This window comes from Spermophilus citellus (assembly GCF_964194105.1).
Source record: "Spermophilus citellus genome assembly, chromosome: 2".
Lineage (NCBI taxonomy): Eukaryota > Metazoa > Chordata > Mammalia > Rodentia > Sciuridae > Spermophilus > Spermophilus citellus.
In genome coordinates this window covers 24,398,198-24,421,789 of record NC_138183.1, presented here as the reverse complement: position 1 = coordinate 24,421,789, position 23,592 = coordinate 24,398,198, and the positions used below count along the sequence as shown (strand labels likewise).

Here is a 23,592-nt window from a genome sequence, read left to right as displayed (position 1 = left end):
GCACATTAGGAAATCATTTACAGAATGAAACACCTAGGAACAAATATAGTAACTGCTCCGGCTGGTCATAATCTAACTGCAGTTGTTCCCAGTGCAGGGAATTTACCTGGAATGGTTAGCACTGAGGGTCCTGGTGCCCCCAGGAGTTCCAAAAGACTGTTTTGACCAAACCAGGCATGAACCCCCAAACTCCCATGCCTTCTAAGAAAATTAGAAAATACAGCAGGAGGAGGAAGAGGAGGAAGAGGAGGAGGAAAATATGTAACACCAGTGCCACCCACTTGCTGGACAACTTCTGCTGGATGGCACAGAGATAGGAAGTGGGTCATGAGGAATGGGGTGGGGGTGCAGGCACCTCAGAGCTCTAGCCAAATGCTACTCCCCAGGGATTCAGACTGTGCTGCCACATCTAATTTTTCTTTTTTCTCTTTTTATTTCATTTTATATTATTCAGGGATTAAACCTTAACCACTGAACCACATCCTCAGCCCTTTTTATTTTTTATTTTGCTAAGGCTGGTCTTGAACATGTGTTCCTCCTGCCTCAGCCTCCCAAGTCACTAGGATTACAGGCATCTGCCACCATGCCTGGTTCAATTTTTCAAGAAAAATCTAGAAATATGAGGTTTTTAAAGTGTGAAATAGGGCATTTTTTAAAAATGTGTGGGCTTATAGTTTATTTTTGGCCAAATTATATTGTTACATTGCATGCATGTGTGAACATGCAACAATGATTCCCACAATTATGTACAATTATAATACACCAATAAAAATATGGAAGCAATTTTTAAAAAGAAATTAAAGGGTAACTTGCATAGACAAAAGTGCATGTACAACTCAAGGAGTTACCAAAAGCAAGCACCGCTGGCAACCACCACCCAAGTGAAAACCAGAACCCTCCCAGCTCCACCCCCACCCCACTGAGGCCCCCCTATGCCTTCCTGGGCTCCCATCCCTTCCTCCTTTCCCCTGGGCACCATGGATTCATTCTGTCTTGAAGTTTGTATCCATGGAATGAGACAGCATGTATCATTCACAGGTGCCTGGGGATGGTGCCCCTTCAGTTCCCAGCAGAGCTGTGTCCATGAACAAAGGCTCACAGGTGGCACTTCACAATTCTAAGAGGAAGGGAAATGAGATCCGGGAAATTCACCTTTTGTGGGTTCACCCACAGTAGAGAAAGACTTGGAACCACAGAGGGAGGGAGGAGTCAGAGATAAGAGACTAGGCAGTGGGTGGAGCAGGGCAGTCAAAGTCAATGGAAGGGGAGGGTCTGTCCCAGATCAAAGGGATGGCAAAGGACAGGGGCAGTGGCAGGTGCCAGTGCTGGGAAGCCAAAGTTCATGGTCACCAAAATGCAGAGAATAAGCAAACCCAGAGAGACTGTAGCCAGGGAGGCTGGGACCAGCCCCACTCTCCCGAGCCTCAGGGAGACAGAAGCAAGGCTTCCTGCAAGGAAAAATCAACAAAGATGACCCTCTGTGCTGCTTATTTCTTAAAAATAAACAAAAACAAAAACAAAACAAAACCCACAAAACTTGTCATTACAGACAATTCAAATAAATACAAAGTAAAGCCAGGTGCATGCACTCCTGTAATCCCAGCGGCTCAGGAGGCTGAGGGAGGAGGATTGGAAGTTCAAAGCCAACCTCAGCAAAAGTGAGGTGCTAAGCAACTCAGTGAGACCCTTCTCTAAATAAAATACAAAATAGGGCTGGGGATGTGGATCAGTGGTTGAGTGCCCCTGAGTTCAGTCCCCAGTACCCCCCCCCAAAAAAAAAAAAGAATACAAAGTAAATAGAATAGTAAACAACTGTCAGTTTTTGCAATGATTAACATTCTGTATCATCTTTCCCTGTACTCAGTTGTCCTCTGGCCTCCATTATCAGTTTTACACTTCCTTTTCCCAGAGGGTGGTAAGTTATACTTACATTGAAATGCATGAGTCTGAGCTGTTCTGGTTTGGCAGATGGAAACATCTGTGTAACCCGCACCCCTCTACCGGTCCCCAAGCAATAGCTATTCTGATTTGTTTCCTGCACAAATTAATTCTGCCAGTTCTAGATGCATATAAATGGAATCAAACGGAGGCTACTCTTTTATGTAAGGTTAATTTCACTCAGCATAATGCATAGGAATGCAAAACTGAGATTTCAGAATTCAGTTTGAGTCAGGCACAGTGGCACTAGCTGTAATCCAGCTGCTCAGAAGACTGAGGCAGGAAGATGGCTTGAGTCTTGGAATTCTAGGCCAGTCTGGACAACACAGCAAGACTCCATCTCTTAAAAAAAAAAAATCAGTTTGAGCCAAGCTGGTGATGACATGTCTGCATCACCCTTCCCATGCCATCTTCTATGGATGACCTACAATAGAGCTTTGAGATAAACATTTCAGGTAAAAGTGACCCCAACTGAGGTTCAGAGCTATGATTTTTCAATGAACTGCTCAAGTCCTGCTCTCTTCCCTTGGTCTCATGTTACAAACACCAATTTCTGCACCTAAAATATACAATAACAAATACCCCAGAGCTCTGACGAGAGCTGACTTTGGTATCCTCAGAGAAGCAAGGTAGCTGCTTCCCCCCGTCCTGTGTCCTGCCCTGGCTCTTCTCCCCTGAGCAAGAAAATCCAGGAAAGGCATGTAGTGTTCTCCACAAATGCAAAAGACATGACTTCTTGGGGGGGGTGGCGGGGGGGCTGGGGTTGTGGCTCAATGGTAAAGCATTCGCCTAGCACATGCAAGGCCCTGGGTTCCATCCTCAGCACCACATAAAATTTAAAAAATAAATTAAATAAAGGCACTGTGTCCAGCTACAACTAAAAAATAAATAGTTTTTTTTTGCATTGTTGTGAAATTTTATTTTTTTTTCTTTTTTTTATTTTATTGTTGGTTGTTCAAAACATTACATAGTTCTTAATATACCATATTTCACAGATTGATTCAAGTGGGTTATGAACTCCCATTTTTACCCCGTATACAGATTGCTGTGTCACATCAGTTACATTTCCATTGATTTACAAATTGCCTTTCTAGTGACTGATGTATTCTGCTGTCTATCCCATTCTCCACTATCCCCCCTCCCCTCCCCTCCCCTCCCCACCCCTTCTCTCTCTCCACCCCCTCTATTATAAATCGTTTCTTCCACTTGTATAATTTTTCTCCTACCCCTCCTTTCCTCTTATATGTAATTGTGTATAACCCTGAGGCTCACCTTCCAATTCCATGCAATTTCCCTTCTCTCTCCCTTTCCCTCCCGCCTATCATCCCTGTTTAATGTTAATCTTCTTCTTAAGCTCTTGTCTCTACCCTGTCCTTGGTTACTCCCCTTATATCAAAGAAGACATTTGGCATTTGTTTTTTAAGGATTGGCTAGCTTCGCTTAGCATAATCTGCTCTAATGCCATCCATTTCCCTCCAAATTCTATGATTTTGTCATTTCTTATTGCAGAGTAATACTCCATTGTGTATAAATGCCACATTTTTTTAATCCATTCATCTATTGAAGGGCTTCTGGGTTGGTTCCACAATCTTGCTATCGTGAATTGTGCTGCTATGAACATCGATGTAGTTGTAGGTTGACACAATAACTTTATTTTTATTTATTTATTTTTATGTGGTGCTGAGGATGAAACCCAGGGTGTCACCCGCAAGCAAGTGCTCTACCACTGAGCCACAACCCCAGCCCCCAAAAATAAATATTTAAAAAAATTTTTTAAAAAGACACATATTCTCATCAAACTGGCAGTGACTTGCGGAAAGAGATGCATCTTTGACCCAGTCCTGTATCTACCTGGCGCCTGGCTTGTTCTGTGTACACAGCAGGGCCGCAATAAGTGCCCATCTCTTTGTTATTCTCTTCCCCTTGAAAATGTCAGCTCCTCCCAGGTCTGAGGCAACAGGGCGGAGAGTAGGAGCTGCCTCCCTCTTCTCACTCATACACCTGGAGACTGTAACTCCACAGCTCTGCTTGGGGCTCTGCAAGACCAGAGTTCATATGAGGCAGCTCCCCCAGAGCCTGCAGAGACCGTCCTATGGTGTCAGCCATGTCTCCCTTCTGTTTCTGACGCAGGCCCTGCCAGGCGAGAATTCCATTCAAACCCGTGCTGAACTCTCTCCAGATGCTACCCGCTGGCCTCTTGCACTGGCCTGATCTAAAATGACCAGGAATAAACCCAGGATTTGTGGCACCTGAAAGCATATACCACTGAGAGGTCCTCTTAAAGAAAGAAAATACGGAAATATCTTAGATTGCAATCTTCACAAAAACAAAGGCCCAGGGAACCCAATAGGGCGCCTCAGCCCTGTGCCACCTTCTGGGTTCTCAATCTCACCGACTTGACATTCGCAAAACATCGGGGCCACCTCTCCATTTCACCATCTAAACCCAACCACCAAATCCACAGGGTTCCAAGTCCTCCAGTTCCTTGGCAACTGTCCTTCCTGTTCATGTCCAGCACCACCCTAGATGAGACCTGCACTACGCTGACCACCTCTTGGTGTGATTGCCCACCCGCCAGCACCCTGTAAGCCAGAACTCCGCTGCTCAAGAACATTCAGGGGACCGGGCCTCCTTCCCACCTCCCCTGCTCCAGCATCCCCAGAGCCACTTTCCGTTCTCCATACCGTCTTCCTCACACCCTCTGCAGGGAGGTTCTTCTCCAGGCTCTCCCAGCCGTTCTGCCAGTCCTCTACCGCACAGGGTCCAAATCAGCCCAACCTCTCCCCTGAAGCCATCCCCAGCTACCTCTACTTCCAAGGAACTCCGCGAGGCTCCATTTATCTGGTTATGACAGTGCCTGAGTCTTTCTGGTTTGTCTTGGGGAAATCTGAGAGGCATGATGAAGTGGCAAAGAGCTCAAAAGAATAAGTAAAAAATTTGGGGGGTCTTCGCTACTGCATCAGTTTGCTAGTGTGACTGTAACAAAACACCACAGACTGGACAGCTTAAACAACACAAATCTACTTCCTCCCAATTCTGGAGGCTCTACATCCAGGGAAGGTGTGGCCAGGGTTGGTTTCCTCTCCTGGGCTTATGGATGGCTGCTTCCCCCTTTGTGTTCCACGTCCTCATCTCCTCTTCTTAAAAGGATATCAGTCACGTTAGACTAAGAAGCACGTCCAAGACCTCAAAGGCAATAGCCACTCTGCTGACTTCCAAGGGTTATCAGGAGGACTGGGACACACACAGAGATCCCGCAGGACCTTAGAACCTGTTGGCCAATCTCCATCCCATTAGGAGCCATAAATGCCTTTGCCACCAGGGCCATTTCAGATATCTTCTGTACCAGGGTACAGCTGCGCCCCTGACTGTGAGATAAGGACCAGATACCCCTAAGCTTTTCTTCAAATATAAGAGACAGCCTAGTAGGAAGATTAAGATCATGTTTTACCGCAAACTTTTTAAAAAGGTGTATATAATAGGATCATATTTTTGTTGAAAGACCTTGTTTGCTCCAAACTTAAAAACACAGAACGGACACATCAAGATATAATTTATTTTTTATTTTTTTTCGGTTGCCAATGAGCCTTTATTTTTTTTTTTTTAATGCTGGGCTGAGAAATGAACCCAGTGCCTCACACATGCTGGACAAGCAAGCACTCCAACACTGAGCCCCAGCCCCAGCCCCAGCCCAACATCTATTTTTAATCCAAGCAGCATTTTCCAGCCCCCTTCCTGTTTTCTCTTCCTTTTCAAGCAATCTGTTCTTATCACCTCAAAACAGGTATGTTATATTCCCAAATGGAATATGAAGACTTTTTTAAGGAAAAAAAGAGATGAAGCCCATAAACGTGGGAGCCAGGTTTCCTGGGTCCGCCCCTTTTAGTGCACGCCCTGAGTGAGACAGTTCAATGTTTAGTGCTTCTGTCTCCTCCTCCATAAAACATGGCAGTAGCTGTCTTGTAAAGTTTTTGTAAGAATTAATGGAGCAAATATACAAACTGCTCAGAACTGCGTCTGACACCTAGCAAGAACTACTTTCATAAGATGCACTTTGTCTGGGATAACCTCTATCTTTCAGGAGTTCTGAAGACTCATTCTTAACATCCTGTGACCTTGGAAGACCAGCTGGCTTCTGATACTAGCTATACAGTCCTATGCTTCATATCTAACATTTGTGGGAAATCTGAAATGAAACTGAGTTAAGCCAAGAACTTTAACCAGTGATTTCTGTCCTGCCATCTGTAATGATTTCTGCTCAGAGAGCTATATCATATGCATACTGTACTTATGCTATAAACTAGTTCTCTCTTGAAGTTTCATCTTTGCTCTTCAAATTCAATTTCACAGGTTGAGCTTATACCACCAGTTTCTAAAGGTCAAGATCAAGGTCAATAGCATACACCAGCAATACAGGACAGGGGCCAAGGCACTTACGTACTGTGTGCACTCTCGTAGTTGCTTAACTTCTCTGGGCCTGGACTCATCTGATAACAAGGATGCTGACGGGAACTATCTACTTCATAGGACTGTGAGGAGTAAGTTAAACTGTGAAAATCTGTTGAACAACATAAATAATCAATGCTCCTCAACAACATCGCACTAAAGTAAAAGAAGCCAGATAAGATTGTACGACTCTACTTATATCAAATATCCAGTGTCAGCAAATCCATAAAGACAGAAAAAGATTAGTAGTTGCCAGGAGCGGGGAAGAGGTGGGAACCACTTCTTCACAGGATACAGGGTTTCCTTTTAGGTGGTGAAAATGTTCTGGAGCTAGACAGAGGTGGTTGCATAACACCGTGAATACAATAAATGTCACTAATGGTAAATTTTATGTCATGACTATTTTACCACAATAAAAAAAATCACTTTGGGGAAAAAGTCAATAATGTTATATAGTATGAATTACTATACAAAGAACTACTATGATGTGACATGTGCTAGGTCCCACCCAAGGCAAAAGTGCCCTGCCTGTCCCCAGGCAGCATTCCCAGGCAGCAGAGGGAATGTCACAGGCAGGGCCATAGGGAATGGTTCCAGATGAGCTTCATACACATGGTGGCATCTGAGACAATCCCTGAAGGATGACAAGGACCGCGAGTGATAAGAGTCAGCCAAAGAGAAGGGAGCCGGCACCAGGCAAGGCACCTGGGTGAGAAGTGGGGGGCCTGCCGGAGAACCACTAGGTGACAGCCTAGGAGAAGAACTGGATTTAGGGCCTGCAAATGATTTCAAGTCTAGTTCTGTCATTTACTAGCTGTGGGACACTAGGGGCAAAATCTTACTGCTGAGCTAGAGCCACCACTGCTCTCTGAGAGACATGCTAGGATTGTAGGAAACTCTGAAAGGTGAAAGCCTGGCCTGACCCTAAGACACCACACGACTGTACCAGATGTGGCCCTGTCCAACACTGGCTCTCAGAGCATCAAGAATCCCCTCAGGAGCTTTGAAATGTTCTCATGACCAGGTTCTGCCTCCATGCCCCAAGATCCTGGTGGTAGTAGTCCAGGGTGTGTCACGGGTTGGACTTTGAAAAGCTCCCCAGAAGATTCTGGCCCACAGTAAACTTTGAAAATCGCTGTTGGAGCTCATTAGTCAACACCAGAAAGGCTACAGAATGAGTAATGACGCTCTAAAGGCTGGAACTGCATACCAAGCTGTAGGTCAGACTGTCAGCAGCCTGGGGGCGGGGGTGGGGGGAGTGTCCACCTTTGTGTCCTCAGAGTGAAGGGCTGCAGTCCTGCAGACCAGGAGAATAACAAGCACCCAGCATGCTGACCCCGGGCCACCAAGGCAAGATTCAATTGCTCCTTCTCTTCTCATAGGACAGGAGATGTGTCATGCCCTTCAAGGACAGTTCCATGTCCACCCTAAATGAGCTCCCTTTGAGCAGGGCCCACACATTTTCACCATTCCCCATTGCTCACACAGAATCGTACATAAACTAGATGCTCTGGTTGTTTTCTTTCTTTTTTTTTCTTTTTTACATTTGTTTATTTATTTACTTTTTTCTTTTTAATGTGGTGCTGAGGATCAAACCCAGTGCCTCACACATGCTAGGCAACTGCTCTACCACTGAGCCACAACCCCAGCCGCTTGGTTTTCTTTCTGTCATACATAAATGAAATTGCCAAACCAAGATGGGTCTTGTCTGTAAATGACTAAGCTGTCGCTCTCTGGGAAACTCACATACAGGGCTCATTCCCTGGAGTGAGCTAATAAGATAAAGGACATGTTTCCATCATCCTCATACATGCAATCCTCCTCTTCCCTTTTAAGAGACACCACATAATTTTTGCATTTTTCTTCAGGAGTCTCTTTAGTGAAGAGGGACTTCTCCATTAAGCTAAATACTTCTGGACTAAAAAGCAAACTAAATCCATAGCTTTAGAATACAGAGGTGCCTGAACAAACACCGTCAACCACGGGCCCTCACTTCCCCGTTAGAATACCCCACATCCACGTCTCCTTTCTCAGTGTCCACCCTTGAGCACCCCACTGTGTCTGCCACTGCTGGCTGGTGTGCATGACGGAGACCTGGGTCCTCTGGGCCTCTCCCTGGACTCTGACCTGTCACTCTTTCTGCCATCAAAGCAGTGCCGATACCACCTAATGCAGATCACCAGGGACTGAGCAGGTGGCACAGGCTTGGTCTCGGGCCCCAGCACACAGCAGCAATAAAAGGACTGCAGTCAGGGAGATGCCTCGATGGGCAGTTGGGCGCACAGCAGGTTAATAACTAACCTGCCCAAGCCTTCGTGGCTTACCAGGCACTTTCATATGATGCCCACGTGCACTTCATGGGAAGACCACGAGAGCCCCCTGCCATGTGCCGGGGAAGAAGCCAGGCTTGCTTTAGAAGAAGCGGTGGAGCCTCGGAGAGCCAAGGGGAGGGCTGGATATCACAAGTAGGAGCCAGGAGGGCTGCATGCAGGAAGCTGCCCCTATTACACCCTCATTACTGCTCATTTGCCACAGGTGAGCAGCCAGGAAAGCAGTTTCACCCCAGAGCAAGGCTCTGGCCCATGTGGTCTCTGTGGGCTCCAGTGGGCAAGGCCAGTCATCCAGCTGGGCCACGGTCAGCCCATCCCCTTCTCTGGAGCATTCATTGATTCTGTGTTTTCTAAAACACCATTGGCATCCCCAGCCAGGAGGATGGGAAGAGCTCACTCATAGCCCTCTCTGGGGGTAAATATCCAAACAGGAGTAATCTAGACAAAGAAAGCATCCAAGGTCAAAACCAAGGTCAAGGAGCCAATGGCAAAAGAGAAAGTGGACACAGAAGAAAAAAGAACAGACACTCTTTCCTCAAATCTGTTGAGAACTTCCCAAGACAAGGAATTTGGACTCTTCAAAGAAGGAAAGCCCGGTGGAAAATGGGGAGGGTGGCTGGGCTCCCCTGCAGGGCTGAGCAAGGAAGGTATTACTTTGAACCTCGGTGCCTTTCACATATGCCGTTGCAGCCACCAGTAAGGCTGTTCTCCAACCTGCCTGCAGAGCCCAGAACTTTCTATCTGATGCTCACCCTAGAGTTGCCTCCCCTGCAGCTGCCCCCACCTCGGGCCTTCCTGTGAGCTGGTTACTTATCTCCACTCAGACTTCCTGACCAGGACCTTCCCATTGATCTGCTTGTCCTGAGTTACAGGCTTTAAATAAGGCCAGTTTCCTGTGCCGGCAGTACCTCAGGGTGGCCAAACGTTAAGAAGCCAACCCACAAAATTCAGAGACCCCCAAATTATATAGGGCTTCTTCAATAAGTAAATGGCCAGGAAAAGGAAAAATAAAAACGATAAAAGAAAAAGTGGGCGGGGGACTCTGGATTAAGTGCTTCAGATAAAGTGTCACACAAATGCACTGCAAGGACCTCTGTTATGGTTTGGATATGAGGTGTCCCCCAAAAGCTTCTGAGCTAATGCAGGAATGTTTAGAGGCAAATGACTGGATTGTGAGAGCTGTAACCCAATCAGTCCATCCTGGTTTGAGTGGACTAACTGGGGGATGTAGACAGGTGGGGTGTGGGTGGAGGAGGTGATTCACTGGGGGCGTGCCTGGAAGAGTCCATTTTATGTAACCCCTTCTCTCTCTGCTTCCTGGCTGCCATAAATGAAGTGGCCCCATGATGTTCTGCCTCACCTCTGGCCCAGAGCTATGGACCTGCCCACCATGAACTAACCTCTGAACCCGTGAGTCAAAAGAAACTTTCCCTCCTCTAAGTTGTTCTTGTCATGCATTTTGATCACAGTGACGAAAAACTGTCTAAATCAACCTTGCTGAAAACCAATGAGGGAAATTTGCACATTAAATATCTAATGCCAAAAAATAATCATTACATCATTTTAGGTGTTTTCATAGTATTATGGATAATTTTTAAAATATAGCTCTTGAGGACATATAATCAACAACGTTTATAACATATAACATATGTTTGGATTTGTTTTAAAATCACTGGGGAGGGGAAGAGGTCAGGGTAGAAATGAGTGACAGGTGCTGATAGGTAACGAAGCCTGGTGATTACTTGGGATCCGACATACAATTCTCTCTACTTTTGAATAGGCTTAGAAACTTTCCCAACAAAGACATTTTTAAAAAGTGGGCAGAATGTAGAGTATACAGCCTGCCATTGCTCACCAAAAGCCGCTAGCAGTCGCTGACTTCAGTTCATTCACAGTAAAAGTGGAGTCAAAACTTTAATTCCTATTCAATAAGAAAGGTTGGCGGAGGAAGCCCATGGATTTGGGGACTTAAAGTATTCTCTCCCGCTCCTGAGATTACCTCTGAAGAGTGGATATGGGAACAAAGACCAGGGGAAATAAGCTAAATGCAGGGAGTGGGGAGGGGGAATGCAGCTTCCTGGCTGCTCAAAGTTGGCAAAGTTCTTAACACAAAGCATTCCAAGAGGAAAAACAGTAGGGCTAACAGACACAAAATACTCAACCCCACCAACAACTGGAGGAGGTGAAGACTGCAGGAGTCCCCATAGCTCCCACCAGACAGGAGAAATAAACCAAAAATGCTACACAATGTCAAGGGTTGGAGAAGAATGGCCTAAGGAGGCTTTTATATGCTGCTGGGATTCCTGTAAAAAATTCTGCATGATATTAAAAGGCCCTGTCCGTCCGTCCTCCCAGGGAACGCCCAGGAGAGCTGCTTATACCTATGCACAGGAGACCAACTCCAGAAAGGTCAAAGCAGTATTTTTTTTTCCTAATAGCCCCAAACTGGAAACACCCCAAATTCCTACAGAGAAAGGATAAATTCCTAGATACTTATGCAACAGAGTAACTAGAGAACAGTAAGGACTACAGCTCGTTGACACAGATGAATCTCATATTCACATAGTGAACGGGAAATCCATTCAAGTTCATAAACACATAAAACTAACAATACCCTGTTTTACTTTATGGGAAAAACCTATAAAGTTTAGGCGCAGGGAGGAACATTCAGGGGCCTTCACAGCACTGGTGATGTTCCTGGTTTAAGCTGGGTGGTGGGTACAAGAATGTTCATTGTATTATTTTTCTTTCAACCATCCATGCCATAGAAAGTCTTTTGTGGTTATGTTTTATCATTAAAGTTTTTTAAAAACATGCTGGACAAAGGACTTGCCAACACAGAGCAACTCAGACAAAATGGAAGGGGGAGAATAAATTTACCTGACACCCCCCCACACACACCCCAAACTAAGACCAGATGACCTTGGAGGATGATCAGCACAGAGCAAGTTCCAGGGGAGAGATGCCAGAATCCCAAGTAAAAAAGCTGGGGGAGAGGGGGCTGGGGACATCCATGTCTTCAATGGCAGGGCCACTAATGGACGGGTGGCACTGAGTGAACAAGTCCAGACCTAACTCCGACAAATGGATAAACACAATGTGGCCTATGTGTGCAATGGAACATCAGACTTAAAAAGGAATGAGGTTCTCACACCCATGACAACACAGAGGAACCCTGAAGAGACTGCTAGGTTACATGGGCCAGACACAAAAAGACAAACATTTCCTGCTCCTAAGGTCCAAGAGGTGTCCATCCATCAGGGTGTCCCCCAAACGGAGGCACAGTATTTCCCCCCATCTCTGGCAGGTGGCCTGATGGTGATGGCATAAATTTGGGCAGTCCTATATACCTGACAGAGCCTGGAAGCACTGACTCCATAGTGGTTATGTTGGAGGCTACTTATATAAGTACCTAGAGTAGTAGGATTCATAAGGACCCAAAAATGTGAAATGGTGGTGGCCAGGAGCCTAGGGGAGAAAAGGGGGGAATTAAGTGTTTAATGGAAAAGAGTTTCCGTTTGGGAAGATGAAAAGCTTTGGAGATGATTTACTGCATGCCACTGAACTACACACGTTAAAATGGTAAATTTTCTGTTCTTTATATTACCTTATGATTTTTTGAAAATTTGTACTTGGGGACAGGTGCAGCTGAGCACACGAGCAGGTAGGACAAAGGAGCAGCACCCTTAGCCCACCTGAGCGGGTGTCATGAAGCAGACAACAACACCCAGATCAGGAAATGGGCATGGAGGGGACACGGCAGAGTAGAGGTATGGCAATGTTGCAGGCACCTGCCAAAACAGGCAGATGGTGCCCTCACAGCTGGAGGGCAATGTGGATGATTCCACTGGAGACGGAGCTCAGCTGGGTACCAAGGAGGCACGAGGTGATCCCAGGGTAGGACAGACCCCTTGGGAAAGCTTCCAGAAAGAAAATCTGGGCACTCAGCCAATGATGACCCTGGAGGAAAGAACTTGCAAAAACTGCTGAGAAATGGCACACAGAACCCAAAGGCCAGAGGTGTGGAAAGGTGAAGTCGGGTGTGGGAAGGAGAGAGGGGTGTCTGCATGAAATTCTGACCTTCCCAGGTTGTTCCAAGGACCACACAGGCAACGCAGGACAGGTGGGTGTGCATGGCAAGGGCTGGGGAACACTAGAAAGGCACGCAGGAAGCCTATCCTCAATCTGGTGCTACCAAACAGGTGAGGGACTGGAGGCCATCTGCTCTTGGAGATGTCCTGCAAGGGAATAATACCTTCCCAGGAAGTGACCATTAAGGGAAGCAGCCCAAGTTCTGAGAGCCTGGGAGGTAGGGTTGCCCATCAGGCAGGAAAACCAGGTGCTTTGCATATCAACCTCCAAGCCCAAGAGACTGGAAGAGGCAGGTGTTACACACACACACACACACACACACACACACACACACACACATGCATGCACACACCCCACGGAATAGGGTTGAAATTAAGTCATTCAGAATAAGCATAAAGAGGGCACCAAACTTGTGAGAAGTGTATCAGGAGCTTGGATGGGAGAAAACAAAACAAAACGAAACAAAACGAAAAAACATTAAAAAGGCAGGGATAGAGCCTACCTGTAATCCCAGCTACTTGGGAGGCTCAGGCAAGAGGATCACAAATCCAAAGCCAGCCTCAGCAACTTAGCAAGGCCCTGTCTCAAAATAAAATAGAAAAGGAGGTGGTGCTGGGAGGTAGCTCAGTGGTAGAGCAATTGCCTAGCATGTGCAAGGTTCTGGGTTTGATCCCCAATACCAAAAAAGAGGGGCTGGGTTAGGGCTCAGGGTGAAGCTCAGTTGCAAAACACTTGCCCAGCAAGTGTGAAGTCCAGGGTTCCACCCCAGCACTAAAAAAAGAAAAGGATATATGCCCTGCTTATACACATGTATACAAAAGCACAAAGAAACAAAGCAAACCCAACCAGTTGCTATGCAGCAGGATGGGACATGGAAAATGCTTTTCTTGGTGATAATTTTAAATGTTGCTCTATGAAGCACTTTAAAATATGTCGCCTACTTCTGATCTGGGTGTTAAAGAATCACACCAGAATGCACCCTAGAGAAACTGCACACGAGTCCAAAGATACAAACCCAGTCTCTGGAAATCCCCAGGGGCCTACAGAGGCAGAAACCTTCTGAGGCTTAGGGGTCCCCATCCACCTGGGGACCCTCTCAGGCAGGCTCAGCCTCCATCATGCCCAGTGCAGCTGTCAAGGGACTTCTCAGAACACAAATGTCCCCCAGACTGAGCCTGAAGCTTGCGTCTACTCACTACAGTGTGGCTGTGGCACACTGAAGCCAGCTGCTAAGCCCTGGCTCTCCCCTACAGATCAGGGGTAACAGCCAGCACAGCACAGTTTTGAGATCATTCAACAAGATAATCCTGGAAGCACCTCAGTGTGGTACCAGGCTGACAGCAAAAGTTCAGTAAGGGTGACTTGTATATAGAGCTAACTCACAATACTCATCAGCACTTCAAAGGTTTCTCACTCATTCTTTTAAGACCTAGGGCCACAGCCAGCCGGGCTCTCTCCCCACTCAGGAGCCCAGGGCCCAGGGAAAGACTGGCATTTTCTGACTCCCATCCCCCACACATTTGCACCTGCTGCCCACAAACCTGCCAGTGAACTCTTACCGTGGGCATTTTACATACCCTTTGGGACAACCCCAATGCCACTTTGGGCATCAAACCTCCAACTCCACCCCAGGCCAGCTTCCCCGCCACCCTGCCTCACACTGCGTTACACATCTGCCAGAGACTGGGAATTCAAGAAAACATCCTTCCTCTCCTGTACCCTGCTAATGCCTCATCAGAGGAAGAGCCCAACAGGCCTTTGCTGACTAAAAAAGTTTTACCTTGGGCAAACAAAAACATTCTGGAAAGCAATTAAAAATAAACCAGACGTTTAAAATCAAATGAGCTCAAGAGATAAGTCACTGAGGCTGCCGAAGGCATGCCATTAAGGAGATTGGAGACCAAGGGACACCAGGCAGGCTGCAAAGTCCTAGCCTGCCTTGGCCAGGTCAGCTCTGGCTGCTACCAGAGCCCCAGGCATCCCTAGACAGGTAAGAGAGTTGTGACTGCACCAAAGCAGATGCTCCCAGATGCAAAGGGACTCGGGCTATATCAACAAGACCTCAAACTTGGGGTCTTACAGTCCCTCCTTAATTGTGCCAAAAGGGTGGGAAGAGATTTCCATCAACCCCCTGCAGTTCATCAGGATTATGATCATAATCATCATACATGATTATGCTGGCACAGTGGCATACACTTGTAATCCCAGCTACTAGGAAGGCAGAGGCAGGAGAATTGCAAGGTTGAGGCCAACCTAGGCAACTTAGCAAGATCCTAACTCATATATTGAAAAATTGGAATGGGGCAGGGTAGGGGGGTTAGGGATGTAGCTCAGTGATAGTTTTGATCTCCAGTACCAAAAAAACCACCATATTTATCTCTAAATACACACACAAAAAAGCACAGATGGATATACACCATATATACCCCAGCCTCTGAAGAAATTTTAGGTATCTTTCTATCTCTTGCCTCTGTATTTTCTAACGCGTCTGCTGTGGATGTGTTCTCAACGTGCAATGGAAGTCAGGGAGGGATGCACACCAACCTGAAAAAAACCACAGATGAATGAGCGGCTGCTGCTTGCAGCGGCCTGGGCAAACTCGAGGAAGTGAGTGCAGATTCCTGGCAAAGAAGGCTCCAGGCGGAGCAGAGAGAAGCACAGGGGAACATCCCGCAGCAAGCCAAGGGGACACCAGTGGGGAAGGATTCAACACACATGTTAAAGACAAATTGTAGGCAGAGGATTTCTGTGGTTACCCGGATGGATATCTGCTAAGTCCCCATGCAAGAATTTAAGGGAAGGCCCCACCCCCACCAACCTTCTGCTATTTCAAAACTAAGAGCAGAATTCAGTGAGATTATGCACGTGGAAGTGCTTAACAAGTTAATATTTGTTCAAAGCCCTGTACCACTGTAGGGTCATGTTACTGGCACCTGAGACGCTGGGCAGACCCCATCACTCCTGCAGACCAAACCCCCCCCCTCCCATATTAACACTGGCCATCGAGCAAGTGTGGCACCAGTCAGAGATCTCCTGCTACCGTATCCTATCCCATGGGGAGGGCATTCACCTCTCTCAGCCCCCAGCTCAGCCCTCCTTTGAAAACAAAAGCATTTATAAAAATAACACGAACTCACGGCCTATATAGAAATCCAAGGCTCCCCATGGTCTCATTCATGGACTGAGAGGGGGTGGGGTAAGCACTGCAGGGCCACCTTTAGCCAGTACCTATCCTGCAGGAGCAGAGAAGCAAGTCACCAGAGTCCTGCCACAAGTCAAGGGACTGCAGCAGCCAGAGCCTAGGGAGGGGTAGAGAGGAGGACCTGTCTTCCCTTACCTCCTAGGGTGTCACTTCTTCCCACAACAGAGGGGGAGAACAGCCCTGCAGAGCAAGCTCCACTCCACTTTCCCTTCCCCAACAAACTCACCTGACTACACCTGTGAAGTGCCCTGGCCAGTGCCCCCTTCTCCTAGACCAGCCCTCCTCACCCCCCATCTGGACCACTGACATAGCACAACTGGTATCCAGCCCCTCCTCTGACTCAGCCTCCACTCCACTGTGACAAACAGAAACTGATTCCTAAAGCACAGGTCACTCCCCAGCTCAAAGCTGCACGGCTCACAGCAATGTTTAACGCAGAGTGCAGCTGCCCTTGGTTCTCTTGAGCCCTAGAGCCAGGGGGTTTCATGAGGCTGTAAAGAGACCACCTCATCAGAATCACCTGGAGTGGTGATTCTGTGGTGGACTTGCTAAGAGCCCAGCTTCCTGAACTCCTGGGTCAGAAATTCTGAGAGTGGGCTCTAGGAATTTTAATTGGAGGAAAATAAAAAATTCCAGATGAGCTGGGAGTGGTGGCATGCACCTATAGTCGCAGCTCTTGGGAGGCTGAGGAGGGAGGATCACTGGGCCTGGGAGTTCAAGATCAGCTTGGGAAACATAGTGAGACCCTGTCCCCCCAAAAAAGAAAAAAAAATCCCAGAAAAACTTGGTATACCCTGAAGTTAGAGAACTGTTTTGCTAGAGTTTCCAGCTGTTTGGGAAAATCTGTCCTACTTCCAACACCTAGGGACATACCCTGCCCACCTTAGGACTAGGAACGCTAACAGTCCTAACTGCTGAGGCTGATCCTAAGTGCCACAGCTTCAAAAGCTGAACAATCAGGGTTCCTGGAGCAGCCCATTCTGACCCTTCCACTGATGACTCAAGGGAAGTCACTTTATATCCACAGGCTTCAGTTTCCCATATATACAGTGTATAGATATGTGCTTTCTAGGGTCCCACTCAATTCCAAAATAAGGCACATGACCTTTATGTTGCATCACGTATGTTCTGTTGGACCAGAGGTTCCAGTCCTAGCATTCTAAGAATCTGTGTGTGGTGGGGGGTGGGGTGGGGGTGGGGGTTCTTTTCTCATCCAAAATGAAATTTTTAGTAAGCATCTCTCATACTATATCCAACTGCCAATTTCCAATAAGAAGAGCCAAGCCATGGCTAGTCTGCCTGGCACAGCTTTATTTATTTATTTTTTCCCTAATGTTCATTACTAGAATTTTTTTTTTTCATATCCTTTCCATAGTCCAAAGAGGAGGAATGAGAGTTATATAAAATTACAATTTCCTAGCAACCTTCAGCATCTTGCTGTTTATTGAGGCTTATTATGTCTTTTCCATATTTGATGCTCCCATTTTAAAGACTGGGAAATCGATGCTCAGAGAATTGAAGTTACCCAAGGCAGCAGAGCCAGGCTGTAAGATAGCACTGGAATTCTCCGTGTTAGCACTGGATCCCGGGGAGTCAATGCCAAGTTTCAGATACAATGAGAACAACTGGGCGAAAAGCTGCACTGGTCAACCAGCTGTCCCCTCCAAGGCACGGCAGGAGTGCTAACCAGCCAGCCACACATCCTAACAGCTCTCGCCACAGAGCTGCTGGAAGAACGTGCACACACGCACTGAACGGAGGCGGGGCTGAGCAGCAGCCACCCAAGCAAAAGTGATGCCAAGGATTTAGTCAACAGAGAGCTAATACGAGTCAACAGTGGGTGCTGCTGCCAAGCACACCAATGGGATCTTCAGCTGCATTCACAGGGGAAGAGTATCTACTCCCTCCACCTGCCCTGCTCAGACACGACCACACCTGTGGGCTGGGCAGGCTGGGCTATCGAAAGGGAGGTGCCTTCCAAGGCAGGGCCAGGTTTTCTGAAGGGAGTGGCTCAGGGTGGCACTCTGATTGGTAGGGTGAGCCAAGGACTCACCTGGGAGCTAGGTTTGCACAGGAAGCCCACCGCTTGTTATAAATGGGATTCTTAAAAAACACCTGTTTACATTTTATCACTGACCATCCTCAGCAAAGTTTACAAACACCCAGGAGTGCTAGAGGACTCTCGGCCTACCACCAGAAGAAGGGGCTCCAAGCCCTGTCCAAGAAGACTGACTCATGCAAGAAGACGATTACGGTGGCTTCTTCCTTTATCACATATGACAAGACAGAACTAATACGAGTCAACAGTGGGTGCCGGGGCCAAGCACACTAGTAGGATCTTTAGCTGCATTCACAGAGGAAGAGTAGCTTTGCCAAGGGACACTGAATTTGAACTCTGATCCTTTCAAGTGTCGAAAGTCCAAAAAATCCTAATTCCCCCATCCCATTCACCCCAGCAACCAACCCATCTGGGTGTGCCTGTCACATCACTTAGCATGGCTCAGAATAAAAACACCGTGTGTCCACCTGTCCCCCAAGAGTCTCCAGGCCATGACTCTCATGTGTCCTCAGCACAGAGCTTGGCACTTTAAAGACATTCAGTAAATGACTGAACTGAGCTGAGGTGCTGCAGCATGGTCACACTGAGGGTGTTATTGTGTTCAAGGCAATTTCAGAACACAAGTGTCCTGACTAGGGCTAATAAAAAGGTTTATGACAATGCACGGCCACTTTGAGTATGTTGAGCAGAGAAATTCTTGAGGCCAACGCCACCAGACGGTTTTAATTACAAAGGAGTCACAGTTAGCCAGGCCAGGTCCCTGGGTATCTGTGGAAATGATAGGGGCAGAGAATGAAGCTTAGGGGTAGAGAGGTCAAAGGTACATCCTATCTGCGTGACAGCAGCCAACCAATGCCAGAGCTCAGGAAGCAGCCGAAATCCAGAAACCGAAGACAGAAATAATGACGAAGGGGACCACATGCCTTAAAAAAAAAAAGTCATAAAAAGGGAGCCCACTGAAGTGGGTCTGATGTACAACACAAATGCTACCAATTCATCGGGGAGTGGGCCACCTGGCGCAAAACCTCGTAACTTCGAGAATTAATTACAGGAACTAACACTGTGAATTGGGAAGATGAGTAGGGGAGTCTCTGTGATGCAGTTCTAATATCTAATAAATCCTTAAATCGATGAGCCATGCTCACGGATGAATTTTTCTTCATCTTTCCTCCCTGGGAGCTCACGTGACAAAAGCCAGCATTTGCTTTTTATTTGCCTTTGGACAAAGTGCCCAGATATATATGTGTATAAAAAAATTGGGGGTTCATTAAATCATCTGAAAGGCACCAAGAAAACTGTCATAATATGGAAAGCTGAGATGGGTGAATTCTTCTTGTATAAAGGCAAGAAACCTTTTAGGATGCAAATGTCCTCTTCCCCCACACTCTGCAAGAGCTCCACCGGCTGTCACAAATAAGTATTCCCATCCCTACCTGTTCGTCTGTGTACCTGTTTGGCTCTATCTACCACACATGTACTTTACTCCGTTTGCATTTTTCATCTCAGAATCACCACTTAAGCTTGTCGCACAAACCTGACAGCAGCAATACATTGTATAAATGAATTATCCCTGGGGAACAGACAAGCAAACCACCAGTAAGGAGCACTGTCAAAGTTCCCAAGGAGAGCATTCTGTTCCCAGATGCAAACTACGCCACATCCTCTCCAATCCCAAACTGCCCACTCCAGAGGCAGCCTGCTCACCTCTCTTTTCTCCTCCCCAGCTCTCAGGCCCTCTCTCCCAGCTGAATAAAAGCAGAACTTCCTTCTTTGGGAACTATAACATTTTAATGTCCTTATAACAACTCTAAGGATGGGATGTTGGTTCCTTTTCCATGAATAAAAAGGCCCCAAAGGGGTATTTTCATAACAAAATGATATCCTATGGAGAGCACAAGACGCCACAAAAATAAAACTGCCATAAACCAGAACTGTCTCAAAATTAAACCTACACAGGGAAGGATTAAACCCCAAGCCAGGCAGCTCGGGTTTTCCTATCTGATACCCTTAACACGCTCCTAGTTCTCTCGTGAAATCCAAAGAATTCCTGCCACCCGGAAAGGCCTAAATGCTTTCGTGCAAGTCCCGGTGTGTTATTCCTTCCCTTGAAACCCTCGGGACGATCTGTAACATTCATCTAAAGCTCAATTACTGCTGTGTCCTCAGTCACACCCAAAGATTCCCCAAGGCACCGTCTGCCGCAGCGCCGGGTGCACAGTAGGCGCCCCGTTAATGTGTGGGTTTGATTGGATCTGAGCTGGCCCCTTCGTCAGAAACACGCTAGTGGCTGGACGCCCTGCTGGGGACAGCAGCGCCGGCCTAGCTCGCCGCCGCCGCCACCGCAACGGGGCGGGGGTGCAACCACCTGTGGGTGGCTGGCCGGGACGCAGGCTCAGCGCCGCAGCCCCGGGGGTGCCCGGCGGGCCCCACGCACACTGCTGAGAACGGGGTTAGTCGGGAACGCCAGGCCCGTGGGGCCCGGGATCGACACCCTGGGCCCCATCAAGGTCTCTGCCAGAGCAAAGTTGACCAGGTCCCAGAGTTAGTTCCCAAGTCGCTCCACCCGCTGCGAAGCTGAGAGCAAGAGGAGCTCTTTGGGCTGGAGTCTGGGGCCACCCTGAGAAATCAACAGAGAAGAGAAACTATTCTCTAACCCCCTCCCAAACTTGGGGTACCTGCTGGGCAACAGGAGAGGACTTTCCTCTCCACGGTCTCGCCAAGGCCTGATGGAAGGCTTGGGAGGGGGGATATAGCGCGACACCCGGGAACAACCCTGCACTACTTTGAAATTTTCTATCCATTAATCCAGCATCAGGAAGGCCCCCACTGGAACCGGGGGTGGGGGGCGCTGGAAAGGCAACACTTGCAGGGAACACAGGCCATCCTCGCCAAGCGCAGGGACTTGGAAAGGGGGTGAGGCCCATAGGACCAGGTGGGCACCAGAGAAGGTGCAACCCCATAGCACAACGTGCCAAGAAGGGGGCACCGGCCAAAGAAGGGGCCGGAAGGAGACCGGGACCGAGCGGTGGCCCAGGAGGGAACGGGGCTACCGAGGGCTGTCAGAGGAGATGGGGGAGGGGATCCCAGAGAGGTGCAAGAGGACCGACCCCAGAGATAAGCACTGGGGCAGGGGGAGCTGCCTTAAGGGTGCATGATGCCAGTGCCCCGACCGGCTCCGTCACTCACCGGCAGATCCACGCTCACTTCGGTCCCGTCGAGCAGGAAGACACGGCAGTACAGGGTGGCCTTAGCCGTTCCGGCGGCGGAGATGTGCACCGCCGCGCCGCCCGTAAGCAGGGGCCCGCCACCGGCCGGGAACACGCTGCCCCCGGGCGCGACGGGCAGCGCCGAGGAGGCGGCGGCGGAGGCCGGACCCCCCCGTGGCCCCCCGTCGCGCTCGTCCCCCAGCCCGGCGGCCCCGCGCCCTGCCGCGCCCCGCGCGTAGCGCTGCATGGAGCGGCGGCCAAAGGTCCGGCGCAGGAACCGCAGCATCCTGGCTGGGGGCGCCCCCTGCCTCCGCCCCCTGCGCCGCTGCCGCTGCGCCGCCGCCTGGGAGCGCCCCGCGACGCTGTCAGTGCCCGCCGCCGCCCGCGTCGCCGCCGGCGGGCTGCGGCCCGGGGCTCGCTCCCGCCGAGGCCGCCGCCGAGGCCGAAGCCGAGGCCGCGCTCCGGCCGCCTGCGGGGTGCGCCGGCCGGGCCAGCGCCGCCTGCGACTGGCCGCAGGCGGGAGGGCGCGCTCCGGGCAGCCCGGGGCCGTCCCGCCGCCGCCGCCGCCGCCGCCGCCGCGCGCTCTCCGGGTGCGCTGGCTACGGAGGGAGCCGCTGACTACGGGCAGTCGGGGGGCTGCGGGGCGCAGGGGGCGGGGGGCGGGCTGCTCCCGCGCCGCGCGCCGGCCGAGGGCCAGCCGGAGCAGAGCGCCTGCGTGCTCCCGGCGCGCTCGCTCCCACTCGCTGCGCGGTGCCCAGCCCGAGGAGGCCCCGCTGAGCGCCCGCTCACAAGGCGCCTTTTCCTGCGCCCGCAGCCCCCGCCTCCCACCTGGGAGGCTGCACCTCCAGCCGCCGCCACCGCCGCGGGGACTGCAGCACGCCCTCCTCCCTGGGGGCTGCGCCGGGTAATTGTAAGCCGGGTCTGTGCTGCCCCCTGCCGGCCCGAGCGCCCCCTGCTGCTGTAGGTGCACTCACGTGTGTACACGTAGGTGAGCACACACGTGTTTCCGGCGCCCCGAGCCTTGGAGACGCCGAGTCCCCCCTTTCCCAGTTAGGAAAGCAGGACCTCCTGCCCTCCGGGAAGGTTTATCTCAGGGGCCAAACAGAAAATCACGAACTTTCTCCTAATGGAAAAATGGCGCTCGATTTCCCCTTCTGGAATGGGAAAGAGGTGGACTAGGTAACCCACAGGGTCCTTGCTACTTAATTACATTCTATCGTTTAAGAGCTCAGAGCTGGAAACGCTAATTTAACCTTCCAGTTCTGTGGACTCGGTCCAGATAAGGAAATGGAGGCCTGACAAGGAGGGGAAGTACTTTTCCAACACACTTCACAGGAGACACCCCTCATCAAGGACCTTGTGTCCACTATGGAGGGAAGAACTTGCACACTGCAGGTGACTGAGGAAAACGTTGAACAGGTCACCAAGAAGCAAAGTAGAACTGGGGCTGCGAAAATGAATAGAAGAGGACGCACAATATCAGACACAAAAGGAATTGTTTATAAGCACTACGCGGGGGCGGGGTCCAAGTCGGCTTCAGAGACTTGTCAGGTGCTCCCTGAGTGAGGAATGTGGAGAAGACCAGGCAGAGGGGAGGTCAGGCCTCTTGGGAAGCATAACAGTACTACTGTTTATCGCCCCTTAATCTTGTGCCAGACACTGCTAAACCCTCTCCATTCATCGTTTTCCTTAATCCTCATGACAGCCTGGTTCCATAGACATTCTTATCCCCATTGTACAGAGGAGGAAACTGAAGCTTAGAGAGCTTAAGAGACTAGCTGCAGATTCCATGGTTAATGCGGGTGCTTTTCCCAAGCTCTGGAGCTGTTGCCGGAGCACAGTTGGCATGATTGGCAAGCAAGTGAAGGTTATGAGAGGACTGGACTCAGCAGTGTTTCCAGCAAAAGGGACTGAGAAAGAGGGAGGGAGGGACTTAGGGAGGGACAGATGTTTATTGAAGATGATGCGCTGTCTTAAGTGATTTCATGGGTGATATTTTCATTAATCCTGACTCCAGTTCTTCCAGGTACTTCTATTTATCCCCTTTAACTTAGGTGGATTTTGAAGCTTAAAGAAGTAATATCTTTTCCTAAGGTCTCAGCTGCTGAGTGTCAGGTACTCTCGATTGTTGCCTGGCATCCCCTTTAAGACACGGTGGGGACTCCCATGTGGCAGTGTATTCTTAGAGGACATATGTCATTGGTCCTCAGATACCCACTCTGTTCCCCTCCCCTGCAACTAAATTTAATAAAATACCACCACCAAGTTCAAAAGTAGACTGGTTCTTCTCAGTGGTTTCTCAGGATAGCTCATTTCCTA

General features: G+C 49.1%; 1 protein-coding gene across 7 annotated transcripts in view; it reads right to left on the bottom strand.

Annotated features, from left to right (window-relative positions):
• The window catches only part of EPB41L4B (erythrocyte membrane protein band 4.1 like 4B), a 136,527-nt gene extending 114,398 nt beyond the window's left edge, over positions 1 to 22,129 (bottom strand). For all 7 annotated transcript variants that reach the window (XM_081267834.1, XM_081267837.1, XM_081267835.1 and 4 more), the window contains exon 1: positions 21,254 to 22,129. In XM_081267834.1, coding sequence (XP_081123960.1) covers positions 21,254 to 21,559 — 306 coding nt within the window. In that variant the 5' untranslated portion in view covers positions 21,560 to 22,129. The remainder of the gene's footprint in view (positions 1 to 21,253) is intronic.
• Positions 22,130 to 23,592: the final 1,463 nt, after the last annotated feature.